The sequence below is a fragment of the Dysidea avara genome, chromosome 1 (assembly GCF_963678975.1).
Source record: "Dysidea avara chromosome 1, odDysAvar1.4, whole genome shotgun sequence".
NCBI lineage: Eukaryota > Metazoa > Porifera > Demospongiae > Dictyoceratida > Dysideidae > Dysidea > Dysidea avara.
This window is the reverse complement of record NC_089272.1, coordinates 47,220,072-47,239,254: the sequence shown is the minus strand read 5'-3', so window position 1 is coordinate 47,239,254 and position 19,183 is coordinate 47,220,072. Positions and strand designations below refer to the sequence as shown.

General features: G+C 37.9%; 1 protein-coding gene and 1 long non-coding RNA gene across 2 annotated transcripts in view; one reads left to right on the top strand and one right to left on the bottom strand.

The window, feature by feature from the left end:
* Positions 1-1,244: 1,244 nt before the first annotated feature.
* On the bottom strand, positions 1,245-12,239 carry LOC136250692 (uncharacterized). Its single transcript, XR_010698654.1, has 4 exons — positions 12,129-12,239; positions 2,628-2,747; positions 2,493-2,572; positions 1,245-1,569 (listed from the first exon to the last, which is right to left on the bottom strand). It is a non-coding gene; the product is annotated as an uncharacterized lncRNA (long non-coding RNA).
* Positions 12,240-14,817: 2,578 nt separating this feature from the next.
* Positions 14,818-19,183, top strand: part of LOC136247132 (leishmanolysin-like peptidase) — a 55,633-nt gene continuing 51,267 nt past the window's right edge. The window contains exon 1 of the mRNA XM_066038761.1: positions 14,818-15,040. Coding sequence (XP_065894833.1) covers positions 14,891-15,040 — 150 coding nt within the window. The 5' untranslated portion in view covers positions 14,818-14,890. The remainder of the gene's footprint in view (positions 15,041-19,183) is intronic.

The window sequence follows — 19,183 nt, the reverse complement described above, 5'->3', positions numbered from 1 at the left end:
TCAGCTAAAACCCATATGGATCACGTCATTTTTGAAATGTCTAATTGCAGTGTACAGGGGCGTAGGAAGATATTTAACTAATGGGTACCCAGTGTTAAAGCTGAAGACCAAAAAAAAAGGTCGCAAGCGTACGTGACTGCTTTATTAGAGTCATTGACTGCTCTATTAGAGTATCTCGATCTTTTCAGTAATATATAGTACAGTGTTCTGACACCCATTAGTTATGCAACTGGAAATATTTATGGGTGCCCAAGCACCCATGGCACCCATGCTTCCTACTCCCCTGGTGTACAAGGAATGGGTTACCAAATTTGAGCCTATTGTGGTGAGAAGTTTTGGATAGTGATGCATTGGTATCAGCCCTATTTTGGTGGTATCGACCAAGTTATATCAATCTCTTACTAACTGATACTTTGTATAACATCACTTAATCACTTTTCAGGATAGTAGAACATATACGCAAATCATGAATGCCAGTAGTCAGTATGATAGTTCTGTACATAAATTGTATTGTAGCCAAAACTAAATGCTGCAAATATTTTATGCAGCAAAAAAGGTCCTTCATAAATTATAATTATGGAAGATCTTTAGTATGTATATCTAATGTCAAATCCAGTGTTTATAAAAGGCAATTTTTGGTTCACCTGTTTGACCACAGTCAAAAGGCTAGAGGCTTAACAACACATGGTACAGTACCTCTCTACTTTACATGACAAAGACAAACTCTCATGGTGAATAATTAGTTGCTGTACCTCACCCTTATTTTCATTTCCAACTCTTCTTATCATCTTCTTCATGTAAAGAAACCATACTAAGATATATTTTTTGGAATCGACACCTTTCTTACAAGTACATGTACGTATTTGAAACTTTATGCTACTGTAAAAGAAAGTATGCATGGATAGCTGCACTTGTAATGATTGGTTTTGCTACAGGAAACAAAGCATGGTAACTCTTTAATTTTTTTTTGGGATAGCTCCACCAGAGGCTTACATGTTGCAAACATTGAGATCAAGATATGTAATAAGACAGTCCCCTAATACACGATATTCTAAAACTCCAGTTTGTGGTAAAAACTCTACTATTGAATGCACATGGCAATGTAGGGACTTTCCCACATAGTTAATACCCCCGTGTGTCTAGTTTCACTACTTTTTGTCGCATGGATCCGGATTCCCTGCTTCATTAGTATGCTAACACATATTTATACTTAAGACACAAACAAGTAGTTGAACTAACCAATCACAGTCAATGTAGCAATGCGACTTTGAGGTGGAGACGTTACAGGGATCTCACACTGAAAAGTTGTTTTACCAACAAATCTCTCATCCACTGGACCAACTACCAGTCTAGTAGTGTTAGTATTATCACCAATAATTATCCACTGGAGGAGATCATTTGTGTTATTGACAATGTCATCCATGGTAAGCCGCATTGTCTCATTAACTATCCATTGTGGTATGGATACTAGCTCAGCTGGAATATTAATGAAGAAATATCCACAGTTAAATGTTGCATTCTCTCCCTTGCAAATTGTTGCATCTTCTGGATCCACTGAAATACCAAAATCTATAAACACATAAATGTATTAATTGTTAGTCACAGCACTTAACTTGGAATGAATGGATTTAATGGAAAGAATTCCCTACTGTATAGTCAAATATGGTTGCCACCACAAGGAATGCAAAAGAAAAAAAAAAGGTCTATGTCGATGTGCATAAAAGTTTATGCCTGTATATGAGAAATGTAAGCTGAGTCTGTATTAATCTTCTCTTTTGTTCTAGGGTGGTTTATTCATACCAGTTTGAAATATGGGCATCTCTAAATGGCCTATACTGGCATTAAATAATCACTATAGGAGCCTCATGGATGTCCTCTATTAGTGTTACAACAATTGTTAATAAATAATACAATAAAATAATTATACTGTAACCCTCTTTATTAAGGCTCTACAGCACAAGTGCTGAAGGTCTGTAGGACACCTGGTCCTACAGCTGTTTAAAGTTACTACATAAAGTACAGTATGTTTAAATAGGTGGAGAAAGGAGACAAATCCATGATTGTACCTGGGCAGCTTCGAACCTGTAGCCATCTGATTAACACTCATTCTTTTTTCAATAATCGCCTATGGCCAGTTTTGGGACTTGTAAAATGCAAAAAGAAGTGCTATCTAATAGTAGAGCTGTGCAAGCTTCAAAAAAGCCGTGGCTAAAAATTGTGATATCAGATATGGCTGCAGTTATGTTAATAAATAAATAAATTCTGTACTATATCATCATTAAAATTTATGTCATTAAAATAATTATACCATCATTACAGCCATTTCTTGGTGCCACCTTTGATAACAGAACTTTTTCAAGCCAGCTAGCACAACATTTTCGTGTCAGTATGACAGTAATATGTTTAGTATTTTGTTGTTAAACAAGGTGGATCAAACATATACCTGTCATGTTATTACCATTTTTATTTTGTTATTACGTATATCCACTTACTTTGAGCTGAGATGTCAACTGCACTAACACCAAACAAAACTGCTATCAATAGCCATGATGTATGATACATTGTGTTTGGCCTAAGTAATGACAAGTGTAGTATACATACTGTGTTTCACCTATATCCAGACTCACAATTCAAACTAATGTATGTGACAAAATATCAGTGATTGTAGTTAGAATGATTCACTATATCAAGACACACAGTAGTGAATTGAGCAGCCCACAAGCTAACATGCCACATCAGTTCTTTATCTAACAGAAAAAAACAAAAAATATATGATTTTAACACCAGTATAGCTTCATGCTACTTTGCACCGATAACCAACTTTTGCAGTGGAGTTACCCACCAGGTAGGGAAGTTGGGCATGCAGTTATATGCCAAATTTGAGTAAAGTTTCCCCAGCCATTGTTAATATATGAACAACCAAAGTTTCACTTTTTTCTTTCACACACTTTGCAAAATCCTCCATAGATGGATTAATAATAACTGTAGAAGAGTCTTACAGTGATATATATAGAAGTCAGATAAAAAAAAAACACTGAGAAAAGTAAACCATTGTATGATCGAAATACTTATTATACTATAGATTTTTACACATACTCTAATATACTCTAATAGTGTTACAGTAGACAGTAGTGATTCTAATATAAAGCATTCATTTATTTTTTATATTCCTATTTTCCTAGTAACTTAGTTATTTTCCTGAGAAATCTTGTAATGATGTCAAATGTATTTTGCAAAGTGGACACATGAGCTGAGCTTGAAACAGACTCTCAAGACTAATCCAAGCATTATCTATAGCTGTTTTATGCTGGTGTACCATTCACCTCTTCCCCACAGACTGAATATATTATTTTACAGTATAGTACAGTGTACTCATTTGTGAGTCCTAAAATAACTAATAATAAGCAAGCTGTAACTACCAATCATTGTTCTTCCTTATACATCATGAATGTACTAGTTTATTAGAATATCAGCTGAAAACATGTGTACCAGTAGTACCAGTAGTACCAAAGACTACCATAGAATTTTAACTCTTTTATTGCTCCAGTACTTGGAATAGAAGGATAAGTAAATATTCTATGTATGTAGTCACCTATACTCCCTCAACACATGTAGCCATATGTATATAGCCACCTGCAGCCACCTATATCCCCTCGCCCACCCACCTCAATGTATGCTCATTACTTTCCACAGGTGCATAGTTCACATTGTTTATGACTCAGATTGTTGAGAATATCCATATACCAACTACTCTACAAAGCTACAGTATAGTTCAGCTGCTGGTACATGCTTGTCAATAAATTGTGATACAAGGCAGATCAGTACTAGCAGTTGTAGCTTGATAATTGTGCCTCCAGTATAACAAGAGCTATGAAGAGATGTTTAATTTACTTTCAGAGTCTGTATCAAGCCCAGTTTATGATTATGAGTCCACTTTACGTTTCTAGTATGCAAAATGCATTAAGCTCGCAATAGAAACATTAGATACACAAGTATTTATTTACAATGAAGTCACCCAGTGCTCGAATTGTAAATTTATATAAGGGTATACTACAAGGGTAGATCCAAGATTTTGCTAAGGGAAGGGGCGGCACACAGGTACTGGACACAGTGTGCAAAGCACACTCTGCGAAATACGAAGCATGAGCTTTCTAGGGGCCTGGGGGCATGCTCCCCCAGGAAATTTTGAAAATTTAACATTCTGAGATTGACTTTGGTGGCAATATTGACTGAAATTTGTTGATAGTTCAACACTGGAAGTATGAATGCTAATACTATAGCTACTGAGCTAAAAAGCCAAATTATAGCTATAGTGTTAAGACCTAGGCTGCTCCCCATAGAAATTTTGAAAATTAACATTCTGAGATTACGATAATATTTTATTTGGTGGCAATCTTGACTGAAATTTGCTGGTTCAACACTGGAAGAATTATGAATGCTAATAGTAGCTATATACTGAGCTACATAACAGATCTAGAATTAGTTAGTAGCTATATAGTATAAGATTTCCTCAAAAAAAAATCAACTTTTTGAGATTGAATTTGGTAGCGATTTTGAATAAATGTTCAATGCAAGAAGCATGAATACTATAATAAAGTCTATAAGGAAATTTTGAAAAATTTACTTTTTGAGAATGATATTGGTGGTAATTTTGACAGCCATTCACAAGAAAGATGAATACTCTTTGCAGCATCTATTATACCTAAAGATGGTAACCCAATTTATGATTCAGACAAATAAGCCAAGGTGGGATCCGAACGTTTTTTATCCAGCCACATTTCCGGTTCCAACTAGGTAAATGTGTCACTGTTAGTTGGTACTTGCTCTGTATATACACTACCATCATTAGGCCACTCCAAGTCATACCTTAGTTTCTGGTCACTCCCTAGCCAACAAAAGGATGCGGGCGGGCGGATGATCAGGACTTCAGGACTATCATAGACTCTTACATATACACAAGCAATACTGTTATGTTATTAATTTTGCTCAATTTACCCATTTCATATTGAGTTTACAACCAAGCTTAACCAACATTCTTATAGCATAAGTAGTTAATTATGCTTCTGCAAAGTGCACCAGGAAAATTGTTGATGGCTAGCTACACTGCTGAGCACAACAATGTGTAGCTAACACTAAGGAAAGGTCTGCTCATGTAGCTACTTTTGCTTTACAAATGAAATGTTTCATTAGCTATGTCAGGAAATTATTATTTATTAGCTAGCTAATAATAATCCAAAACTATATTAACACATCAGAAACTCTTTCAAATGTGAAGTCTTAGTCAACTATATATGCATGTGTTTCCAGCCTTCTATACAGTAAACCTTCAGTAAAGTAGCTGTCAAAGTTTTGAGTTGAGTTGTTGAGTGCTCCAGGCTAGTGTTTTTCAGTGATCATGTGGGAAAGCTAAGTTAATGTTTTAACTAAGGGATGCCATGCACTTGTTAATTTAGGACCATACTTGCAATTATTTAATCATGGAAAAGTTGAAGTTTGAGCTCACCAAATGTTACCGGATTTCTAGTCAGTATATCAGTGATCAGTAATAAGGAAGTCCAAGTTTAGATCCACTAGAAGAGTTACTAGATTAATCATTAGAGGACCACATCTGAATTGTTAGGAAAGTTTAAGCTATGGTATATCTGATCATTAGGCTAGTGATCAATGCTACATACATACTGTACTGAAGTTACTTACTGGCAACAGAAGCATTTACTAATAGCTATATAGCTAATCAAGGACAAGTCAAAAACGTTATAGTAGTATCTGTCTATTCTAGTATTAATGTTAAGGGTAGTGTGACTGCTCTATTAGAGTATCTCGATCTTTTGCATGCAGTGTTTAAAAATCACTGTCCTTGGTCACGTACACTTAAGCGCCTGTAATATTAATAATAGTCCTCATAAACTGGGGTTCCAGTTTTCCATGCGGGCGGGTGACCAGAAACTAAGGTTTGACTTGGTGTGGCCTTATATGACTCTTCTTCTTCACTGCTTTAATTTGCTGCCTTTCATCATCATCAGCTGATTTATCACCAATTACTTCCTTGGTAGACACATGCAGTCTACAGTAGAGGGGGTAGATTCTGGCTAATGTACATTGCATGCAAAATGAACTAGCATTGTTTAATTCTAATTAATGCATACCTCACGAAAGGAATTTTTGAGGATTGTGGGATTAGCTTCCTTGGGGCTCGAGAATCACGTTACACCAAGTAAGAATATGTATTACTATGTAGTAACTAATGTTTCATCGATGTTCTTTGCTGAGGGGTACTATAGCTACAATGTAGCTCCTGTACCTTATACTTAGCTAGGCTATCAAGGTATACAAATTTACAAAATTGTTATCAAGGTATACCCCCGTATACTCTCAATTCGAGCACTGAAGTCACCTATGTAAAAACACTGTATACACTATCTGAGCTGTAGTTTTGTATAACCAATAAAAGAAGTTCCTTATATATATTCACATTGCATATTTCCATAATGATTCATATTTGATTGTACTGATACATGACAGTGTTTACAACACCTTTATGTATAACTGCTACAATATGACCACACTGTAAATGTGGTGACACTGTAAAGTGCAATGCAGGGGTACCACAGTAGCACTCTAGTGCTACCACATAGAGCGCGCTGGGTATTTTTATAACACCCTATGAGTGCTCACACTACACCCCATGACACCTTGGGGTGATTTAGTGTGTCATAGTAACATCCAAGGGTGGCATTGACGTGTTGTGGTAACACTTAAGAGTGTACTTAAGTGGCACTCCTTTGGGTATATGTCATGGTTTATTGATGAGGTGTAAGGGTTGCTGTAACACCCTTAATAGTCCTATGACACCCCATAGTGACTAACTCTCTTCCTTTATCCATCAACCTAATTTTTTTCAGTGTATTATAACCTATGTTTCCATAGTTTCTTTTAATTGCTGGTTTCACTGACAATTTTGTGGTGCAGAGTTGTATGATAGAATTGTCCACATAAAAGCCAAATTACAGAAACTAAAATTGATGTTCTAAAATCCCACAATTAAAAGTTTTTTTAGGAATTAAATTTTACAAACTACAATTTGTATGAAGTGTAGAAAGAAAAGCAAGTAAGTGTATTTGTAATGCGTTGAATTGCTGTAGTTAACAAATCACGTGTACTTCCTAAATAAATCAGTAATAATCAAGAGAGGTTGATGGAAGATAGCGGTTTCACCCAATTGGAAGCTTTAAGTTAGTATATAGGGAATTATGAGTGTCACTAGTACCCCAACAGGGTCACATAACACCCACATGACACCCTTCAACAAATATTTTAAGTTTTTGGTGTGGGTGACACCCTCTGGGGTGTCAGAAAGGCTGACACCCCAAAGAGTTTTAGAAGGCTGAAAGGGTGTCAATGGTGCACAGTGTGCTTGACACCCCAATTTGAAGTGCAATTGGCTTGTTATAATAGTTGAATTGGTACATAAAACCACATGCAGTTAATCCAGCTATTGCTTCTGTTGGCACAGTATTACTCACACCCTGACTTGAAACTGGTTGGTACATCTAATCAAGACTCAAGACTGAGTGCATCTCACATACAATGGCAAATGGCGTGATAGATTTTTAGGATCTTTGAACAAGAAATCAACCATACAGACTTAAATTAGAATTTTATTAAATAGAGGCAAAAAAACATGATGTAGTATCTATTGTACAACACACAGCAGAACCGCACATATTTTACGTATTAATGTACAGAGATTCGGTTGGAGAAAAGGTTTAGTTTACTGTTACAAATGACAAGTTACTGTTTATTGTTTCTTAAAGTCAGTGTTTATTATTTTATAAGTCACTGTTTGTTATTCAGATTTATTTTCCAGTGCTGCCCTTTTTGAAGGTTACCTTTTGTCATAGCAAATAGGGCAATACTATAACACTCTCCTAAAAGACTTGGTAAAGGTTGCTGCTGAACTCTACAGGAAGTTTTATTGATAGCTTAATTCTACAAGAAGATTTTGTTGACACTAGCTGAAGAAGAAGAGAGACTGAACTGTTTATTGTTGGTAACTGAATGCTGTATTTTATATGCCACAAGATTATTAAATCATTCTTAAATTAAGTTATCTTGAAACCATCGGTGATTTCAAGGATGTACTGTATCATACACATACTGTAGCTAAATGTATGCATGCATGAGCATATGCACACACACACACACACACACACACACACACACACACACACACACACACACACACACACACACACACACACACACACACACACACACACACACACACACACACACACACACACGCACATACACACACACAAATACTGTTAGTGTATCATTGTATATATTCACAGTACAGTAGTAGGAAGCAACTTAAGCAATGTGGTCACAAGAGTTACAAAGTAGAAGTTTCACACCTCAGAATATAAAACACGCTGTATGACTTGGTAGGTATTAAGCTAATTGGGAATACAAAATGAAAGCAGTGCAGTTTAAAAGAACACACAGTAAGCATAATAATATTCAGTGGAATTACTGGTTACTACTGTATCTAAATGTGGCATCTATGGGCTGGCATAGCAGTAAACTGTGGCATTTACGTATGTAGACCACATTTCATGTCAAATTTCAACAATGCTATTCTATATTAAGTAGCTATTAACACTACTGGTCTCTGTTTGACATGTCTCCCTTCAAATAGCACAACATTTTAAATTAGTCACTGTAATTACCATGGATGTATGATGAAGGGCTCCTTTCTGAAATATAGCTTTGTTCAAGCCACAACATTTACCTAGTGATTCACACCAGGTATATTGAAGTATTCAATAAAATTACATCACATAATATGAAACTACCCATACCATCTGATGAATGAGATTGCTGACAGTATCACAAGCTAGCTCAAGAAATATTTCACTACTGAGAAACTGGTGTGCTAAAACTAACGCAAGAACAACAGTATACCGTATAAGTACACAGGTAATTGTGTATCATTTGATTTTCATTTTCTATTGAATTCATCAGTTTTGTAATGTCTTCTGGTGATAATTCTGTGAATGCTATCCCACTAGGGACCTGTGAGGAGGCATAAATCCTGTGAGAATACAGGGAGTCAGAAACATGTAGCTGCATGAAGCATGAAGAATGCAGAAAAAAAATCCCAGACCCAGTGGTGACTTGATCCCCCTCAACATGCAGGCTAGACATGCGCCAGAGGAGCCACAACAACCAGGACCCGAGATCTTCTCTGCATTCAACTTGTACTTAAGCATTGACTTCTCGCCAGTAAATGGTTTTATTCTGTGAATGCTATCCCACTAGGGACCTGTGAGGAGGCTTAAAGCCTACGATAATAGCAAGGGTATTTCCTTGTGTAAATACATTAACCTATTCACACATAAATCCACAAAGCAAAGACATTATTACAACATGGCTACACTTTATAAATCACTGGGTTAGGTGAACAATGAAAAAAAAAGACTCAAGATCAAGATAGAAAGTGACTAGCTGAATGCAATTGTGACCTTGTTGCACACCCCCTTTAATTTGAAGGGATTTGCTATTCTTGGTATATATCCCAGGAATTTGGCTATATGTGACTGTGTCTGGGAAAATTGATCTTCTTGTCTATTTAATTTACAAGCATGAAGGGTTGTTTTCAAAATGAAAGAGAAATTCGTAGGGCCAGTTATTGGATTCAAGGTTCATTGGCTAAAATGAAAGGAAATTTACAGCACAGGTCTTGATTCAACAACATGGAGCTGTACAGCCAACCTCAGGTTGGTCAGAGCTCCATCAAGGTCCCAGATCACTTATACATTGAGTTTGGAGAAAACAACAGCCAGAAAAAGCAAACCACTAAACCTTGGTTGATTTGAAAGTGAGGTTAGTTGCTTGGCTACTAGGGCTTAATTTAACTGCATGATGGAATGGCTGGACAAAAAAGGAAAAGTTAATATAAATGGCAGGTCATTTGAGAAGGTGTGAATGGAATTTGTTAGAAGATTATGAGACCACAGACTTCGGAAGGGTAGCCTGTAACCTGAGAGAACATTTAGACCCGTGCAACAAAGTGCTTGCAGGTCAGGATTTCTGATGTACAGTGCAGACCGATAATGAGACTTCGTGGTTGATTGTGTTTGCCAACTAGAGAAAGCCTTCATAATTGCCTTTGGCAATGTAAAGAGACAAAAGAAATCCTGCTATACGGCCAACCGCAATAGGGCTTACATTTGGGGATCTAAGTGTCTCTCAGCTCAGAAGCAATGTCATACATATAAGGAGTGTGTGTGGCAGCCAAGAATGAAGAGTAGCCTGAAGAAGCACCAAGACTACAGCAGGTCCTACAACAGTTTTGCTAACAAGGGAACAAGTCCACTAAAGATAAGTCATTCAAGCCCAGTCAAAACAGTAGCAGACTGGAGGTGATAGTCGGGTGTCAAAATATTATAATGGTTGCAGTGATATTACTTGACATAAGCAATAATGTTATTTACGTAGTCAACTTGGTCACATAGTGAAGTACTGTAGGGGGAGTTAAAGAGAAGGGAAGCAGTGGAAGTAGTAGTCAGAGGAATACATTAATAACCAAGCCTTAATGGTTCAGAAGATCCATGCACCTTTCTGTATTCTGATTTGGACAGTAGTGTAGGTACTGTGAGGGTTGCAGTTTATCTCACTATGTAAGTGTTCAGGTATAGGGTGTGTCCACCTCAGGAATAATAGACACTGGTGCAGATATCACCATAATGATGATGAGCTATTTAAGAAGGTCACATGCAGCAGCAGCACGATTAAAGAAGTGTGATTTTAAGAAGCCAGACCATGCTCCTTACACATATGACTGGAAAGAATTTAAGCTACATAGCAGGATGGATTTCTTTATAGCAAAGCATTGTGTACTCCCAAGATGGATGCCCACAATCAGTTAATATTTTCAGAAGGTGTTTGTAGTCAGTTGGGTATTGTAGAGTGCCATCAGAATGTTTGGCCAGGCAGAAAGTTACCACCAATGGTCAGCAGACAAGGGACTCCCAGCAAGACAGGTTTGAGTGTTAAGAACTACCATAGATCATATATTCTATCATGGTAATTGTAACTCTAGGGTCCACCGGCAATGTGCTATCTCAAGCTCTATTCAAAATACTACAGGAAAGTGAAGATCCCTTTTGCTGTCCCCATTGCCGCCTGGTCACACAGGATAAACAGCTGAAGGAGTTGAAGACTATGGTAGAGGACTATTCTAAGGAGGTGGTCTTACTTAAAACCACAGTATCTGAAATCAACCAGTTCAATCCTCTACTTCTCAGCAACAACTTCAACAGTTACGATGTGACGTAGTTCAGACTCTATTGGCTTGTTGTACTGGTTAAACTGGTACATAAAACCTTCTATTGGCACAGCAGACAGATTATTTACTCAAACCCTGACTTGAAACTGGTTGGTACATCTACTCGAAACTTGAGACTGACTGGTACATCTCACACACAATGTAAATGACATGACAGATTTTGAGGATCTTTGAGTAAGAAATCAACCATAAAGACTTAAATTAGAATTTTATGTGATAGAGACAATAGAATATGATGCAGTAACAACTGTATATCACACAGCAGAATAGTACTTATTTTGCTATTGTACAGAAATTCGGTGATTTCAAGGATATACTGTACCATACACATGCTATAACTAAATGTACATGTATGCATGCATGAACGTATGCATGCACACACAGGTTAGTGTATCAAATTCATTGACATATATATATATTCACAGTACAATAGTAGGCCATTGTTATGTAAGCAAATAAAGCAACTTAAGCAATGTGGTCACAAGAGTTACAAAGTATAAATTTCACACCCCACGATATAAAACACGCTGTATGACTTGGTAGGTATTAACACTGCTGGTCTCTGTTTGACATGTGTCCCTTCAAATAAAATGAATAACTTTTTATTTAAATTAGTCACAGTAATTACCATGCATGTACGATGAAGGGCTCCTTTCTGAAATATACCTTTATTTCATTCAAGTCACAACATTTACCTAGTAATTCACACCAGGTGTATTGAAGCATTCAATTTGACAAACAAAATTACATCACATAATTTAAAAACTGCCCATACCGTCTAATGAGTGAGATCGCTGACAGTATCACAAGCTAGCTCCACATATGTAGAAACATTTCACTACTGAGAACCTGGTATATACTATACGGTAAAACTAGTGCAAGAACAGGAGTATACTGTATAAGTACACAGGTTATGCTTATTATGTACGTATCAGATGATTTTCATTTTCTATTTAATTCATCAGTTGTGTAATGTCTTTTTGTGATATATGAAGGGTGTTCTCCTTGTGAAAATACATCAACCTATTCATACATAAATCCACAAAGTTAAGACATTATTACAACATGGCTACACATTTATAAATTAACAGGCTAGGTATAAGCAATGAAAAAAGATCAAGATGGAAAAGTGGCAATTTAGCTGCCATTATAATAATGCACTTGTAAATTTGTAGTACACCCCTTTAACTTGAAGGGATATTCTATTCTTGGTAGCAAGGAATTTGGCTATAATTATTATGTGACTGCCGGGTGTCTGGGAAAATCGTTCTTCTTGCCTATTTAATTTACAAGTATCAAGGGTTGTTTTCAAAATGAAAAAGGAACATGTGGGGCCAAATTATTGGATACTCAAGGTTCATTAGCTAAAATGAAAGGAAATTTACAGCACAGGTGACAGGTCTTCAGACCACTAAACCCTGGTTGATTTGAAAGTGAAGCCAGTATAAGGGTAGATATTTGGCTACTAGGGCTTAATTTGACTGCATGATGGAATGGCTGGACACACAAGGAAAGTTAATGCTATTCGCTGGTCACTTGAGAATTAAGGTGTGCTGAGGTTGAATGGAATCTGTTAGGAGATGATGAGACTAGAGACTTTGAAAGACAGTCTGTAACCTGAGAGAACATTTAGGCCTGTGCAACAAGGTGCTTGCAGGTCAGGATTTCCAATGTACAGTGCAGACCGATAATGAGACTGTGTTTGCCAACTAGAGAAAGCCTTTATAGTTGCTTTTGGCAATAACAAACTGGGTAAAGAGACAAAAGAAACCATGCTATATGGTCCACTGCAAGAGGTCTTGCTTTTGATCTTACAGAGTCCAAGTGTCTCAGAAGCTACGGTATGTCATATAAGGAGTTGTGTATGGCGTCCAAGAATGAAGAGCAGCATCAAACTGAACCGAAGAAGCAACAACAGTTTTGCTCACAAGGGAATAAGTCCACTAAAGATAATTAAGTCACTCAAGCCCAGACAAAACAGTAGTATGCAGACTGGAAGTGATAGTCAGCTGCACATGTCAAAATAGTGGTTATATATAGTGGTATTACTAGATATCAGCAATGATGTTATTTATGTCATCAACTTGGTAGCATAGTGAAGTACTGTAGGCAAAGTTAAAGTAAAGAGAAGGGAAGCAGTGGAAGTAGTAGTCAGCGGAATACATTAATAACCAAGTGACCCCTAGGCCAAGTGAGAGGTTAATGGTTCAGAAGATCCATGCACCTTTCTGTATTCCGATTTGGACAGCAGTGTAGATACTGTGAGGGTTGCAGTGAGTCTCAGTCGGTAAGTGTTCAGGTACAGGGTGCTCCCACCTCTGGTGTAATAGACACTGGTGCAGATATCACCACATTGGTGATGCTCGAGCTATTTAAAAAGGTGGCAGCTGCAGCAAGATTAAAGAAGTGTGACTTTAAGTAGCCAGATCATGCTCCTTACACATATGGCTGGAAAGAATTATATGGCAGGATGGATCTAGAATTATTTTTGATTGCAAAGCATTGCATACTCCCAAGATGACGGACAGGGCCGCCCACAGGGGGGGGGGGGGGGACTGGGGCATTTTGCCCCGGGCCCCAGCCTGAAACATGAAGGGCCCCTTGAATACCTGTTTAAAAGATCGATTTATTTATTTATTTATGATTACTGGGCAGTCAGCACAGCTGGTGTGCCCAGGAAAAAATAGGGGAATCACAGTATTAGGTACAATTATATAGTAACCAATGTGTTTTGATATACTCTAATAGAGCAGTCAGATCTAAATACTCTAATAGAGCAGTCACAGTATTCTGTGTAGCAAGCTTATAGATAAGGAGATATGGTTGGTGAGGGGTAGTTATTGTCATTGTTAGCAGGTCATGACCTTTTTTTTTTTTTTTTTGGTCTTGAACTTACAGCTTGGGTGAAGTTGTGATTCAGAATGGAAACCTCCTTGCCTCTGGGGCCCCACTTTAACTCTTTGCCCTGGGCCCCTTAATTTCTCTAGGCGTCCCTGATGACGGATGCCCACAACCACTTATTATTTTCAGGAGGTATTTGTAGTCATTTGGGCAATGTGGAGTAGCATCAGAATGTTTGGCCAAGCAGGAAGTTACCACCGATAGTCAGTGGACAAGAGACGCACAGTTGTTGCAGCAAGACAGGTTTGAATGTTAAGAATTACAACAGTCCCAGCCAGAAGAGCTGTGAGAGTAGCTGTCCAATGGACAGTTGAAATGTGGTGCATTACTGTTATAAGGAAAGTTGTGATACTTCAGGACCGACAATACACAGGTCACTTATTGAGTCAGATGTGAATGTCAGATATCTGACACAAAATTATTAATTCATAAAACGCGCAGTGCAATTAAATAAACTGCGCAAATTTACAAATTGTGTCTAACATATATTTCACGATTATATTTTCACGAATCTATGTCACGGATACTTGTTTCGGATACTGTTCTAGGATACGTTCATCTATTTGACCTCCTTGCTGGAATAGTCGAATCAGTGAAACAAGCTTGAATTGCACCAGTACATTTTTAAAGCTAGCTATGTGGCAGTATCTCTGCTTTTGCTTGCTGTCGCTGGTTTTTATCAGTGAGTGGGTGAGTGGGGATCGTCAACAACTTCGATACAGTGAGGATTTCGTGGAACCCAAAGAGCGGCGAATGGACAAGATTCCATCGTGTGTGCACGACGAGGTACTGTAGTGTATGCACAGAATTATTGCTGTATACGCACAATATATGGGTATTAAATGATAACTGCTGTCACGATGTGCAGTGGCCGTTTAGTACTGTAGCTAGCTATGCTAAAACCGGATCCACTAGCATACTGTGCTAGTGGCGGTGGTTACAGGTGTTTTACTACACTTCTTCGGCACAGAAGGCGGCCTAAAAGGTCATATGGGTTCAATTGACAGACAGACGTTATGGTATGTTGGAATATGGATAGTATGTTCCTTTGATAAAAGATCATAGCTAATAAGTTGGCTATACGTAATCATATTCATGTAAGGTTTATGGAGTGACCATCTGCCTAAGTATTCAAGAGAGAAGGGTCAGGACAGTACAATTGACTATGTAACACTTTCACACCTCAGATCAAAGGAATTCCAGAGGATACATTTGTCATGTATACCTCAACACAGGGAGACATCTAAATGTACACCAGTGTACATTGAAATGTATCCCGGGAAAGTGGTTGCACTTCTAAAAGAGCAAGCCACTTTCATCAAAGCAAGTATATATGGCCTTGACGTGGATGAGGTGTACCACCCTCTGTTTGCTTTATACAAACTCAGACTGCAATCGATTGTGGGAATAAATCAATGCTCACGTGATAATTACCACAAATTGAAGTGTTGCCAGAAGCAGCAGTCAAATGAAGGCGTTTTGGTATCCTTGTCGTCCTACAAGTTGGAAAATGTTAGTTGAAAGTTAAAGGTGAGAACTAGTCTTACAGTGCATTCCCAAGCATTTTGGCATGTATTTGAATGTGGACACGCCCACATTACGGATGACACGAGTTAACCACTCTATAACGAAGCTTACCCCTATAGGTCTTTAGTATACGTTGTGATTAGTCTTTAAACAACGAGAAAGCATTAAAACATTTGTAACTTCCCGGAAATTTGCCATACTCGACTTTCCGTGATATTCATAGGATTCCTCCGTTTAGTATAACAATCGTAGCTACAGCGTTACTTGCTGCTTAACCATAATAGAATCTATCAGGCATGCATATAACGAATCCAGTGATCTCACTCGTACTGGCATTAAGGCTATCAGCCTTAACAGAAGTGTTACAAATTGCGCCCGAGGACTGCGGGCATACATTTCAAGCAAATCACGAGTGCCCATGTTACAACTATAAAATGTACATGTAGTACATAATCAATACATATAGTCTGTGCAACAAATACACTATATGTACATCAAATACATAATATAGTCTGTTCGAAGGGTCAGGAGAGTACAATTGACTATGTACTCTCCCGACCCTTTGCACAGACTACATGTATTTGGTGTACTTTTCCCATTTAGTGTATTTGGTGTACTACTGCGAGGGCCCCACTTATATTTTCTACCCCTCTGCTAATGTGGTTTGTGGGATAAGGTGGAGTCAACTAAACATCATCAGATCAGCTCTTTGATATCTGAGAGCACACTGGCAGGGACACAAGGGACCGAAAATAAAAATTGGACCCTTACATTATACCAAATGCAATTTTACTGGGAACCCCAACAGGGGAAACTGAATTTGCTCAAGTTGCTCCCTAGCAGGTGGCTATAGTAACACTTTCATGTGGTGAGTAGCTGTTCAGAGCAAGTCTGCATAGCAGATGTCCTTTGCATGGATTCTAGAGTGCATTATCACTTGCTTAAGGGCCTAAGGACACATAGTACATAGTGGTTTACCTCTGGATCTAAAGCTAGTTGTGGTTTTGGTGAACACACAAAGTGCTTAGAGTACTTAATGAATGAATGCCATCATCTGATCATTACTTGTGAACAGAAAGTGGGTTGAATGTGGGTTACTCAACCCCCTACTTTTAGGTGTCCATGTGAAAACAGTGGTTACTTAGTGACTTTAAAGTTAGTCCTCCTACAGACCTTACATGAACATGATTAAGCATAGCCAATTTATTAGTCAACAAAGGAACCTGTTAACTACTCAATGACAATAACATGTTTGTGGCTAGTTAAAGAAGCCATATCACATTTTACTCTACAGTACTGCAAGAAGAATGAAACCTTCTGTAGCTATAATGTTTAAGGCCAGACAAATCTGATTACTTACTTTTCTTTGTCATCTGGGCTTTTCATTTGGGCATGGTGGGGCGGAGTCACTGATTAAAGGAAATTGGTAAACTTGTTGTTTATGTTGAGATCAGCATAAATGGTGAATCCAGGATGGGGCATATGCCCCTCCTCCCTTTGTGAAGTAGCTAGGCATGCATTATAGCGGGCGTCTGGATTCAGTGGAATGGAATGGTGGACTGGACTGGAATGGAATGGACTGGAATGGTGGAATGGAATGGAGCGGTACTTAGGTAATTTCAATTAGTGGTCACCTCTTTTAAAGGACCACCTTCTAACAAAGACCACCTCTTTACAAAGACCATTTTTACTTTAATATCTGAATTGTTGTTTTAGAGCCCTATAAGACAGTCTTATTGATGAATCGTGTGCCACATGTTATGTCCCCTAGAAAAGCCAGTGATATCTGATTTATGATACAATACAGTAATAGCTATATACCCCATACAAAAGACAGCTTGGCTATACAAAAAATATGTGTCCATGAAACTAAAAGCAACTGGCAACTAAAGGAGCTAATATCTAGAAATGAATGTCAATATATACTGGCAACTAAGTATAATTTACAATAATCTTGGTCCTTTATCATAGACTTGTGCAGTCTGACTGTATATATTCCCTGTAAATCTAATTGGCTAGTAAATTGGTACCTTTCTCAATAGTCCAGTGTTGTAGAGGAGAAAAAAGGCAGCTAGTTCTAAGTCCTTGAATTAGGTTAGGTACTCCTAAGGCTGCAGCACATGTTGCTGTCAGACCTTCAATGCTGGTCACTGTAAAGTGTTAATAATAGTAAATTACTAGCCAATTAGAGTTACAGGGAATTAATTAGGAATGCAGCAAGACTGTACGAGTGAATGATGATGGACCAAATTTTTATAAATTATAGCAAGTTATTTGTCAGTGTTTCTTGGCCTCACCCAAATAATATAGCTACTTTAGTTGTAAGTTACTTTTAGTTTGATGGGGACGTCACTTTATACAGCCAAACTGTTTTTGCATGGGGTATATTACTGTATTACAAATCAGATATCACTCTGATTTTTCTAGGCATGTGGCGCACAACTGATCAATAAGACCATCCTATGGGGATACACTCTAAAACAACAAGATAGCAGCATTTTAAACATTACAGTAAAACGGTCTTTATATGGTCTTTGTTAGAAGGTGGTCTTTATAAAGAGGTGACCACCAATTGAAATTACCAAAGTACCGTTCCATTCCACCATTCTATTCCAGTCCACCATTCCATTCCAGTCCGTTCCACCATTCCAGTCCACTGAATCCAGACGCCCCATTATAGCTACTTCTTTTGATTGAAATGATAAATCTTATGTCAGGCCTAGATCTCATGAAAAATATGCCTGTATTAGTACCATTTATTGCAAGCCCACCTGAAACCAAAGTCAAATCACTGCCTAACTGCCAACTAGCATCTTCGTCTGTCTAAGTGCCTCTAAAAATAATTATACTTTGCAGGTGTTTGAGACACTTATAGCTTTTTGAACAGCTTTAAGACTCCACAGACATCTGCAAAGGCCAAACTAGCAAAAAGCATACTACTGAATATGTGCTTCAAAAATACAGCAATTAACAAGAGAATCTATTCTCTCCCAGCCACCTACAACTAGCTTCTTTGTGCTCCTCCCCTTGTCAGCCCCTGGATCCACCCCTGATTATGGTGTGTATCTAGAACTTTCGCTATTTGAGCAATGGTGGATCCAGGATGGGGCATTTGGGGCAAATCCCCCCCCCCCCTCCTCACCTTTTGGAGGAACCATACTTCTGATTAAAATACTAAACTTTATGTCAGGGCTAGATCAATTAACTCATGAAAACGATATGCAAATTTTAGCATTTATTACAAATTCACAGCAAACCAAAGTCAAACTAGCTGTGACTTCACCTTCGTGCTTACTAAGCACCTCTAAAAATAATTATCGTGTTGCTGTTGTTTAAGAGATTCATAGCCTTTTACATAGCTTAAGACTTCACAACCATCTGCAAAAGCCAAAATGTCAAAAT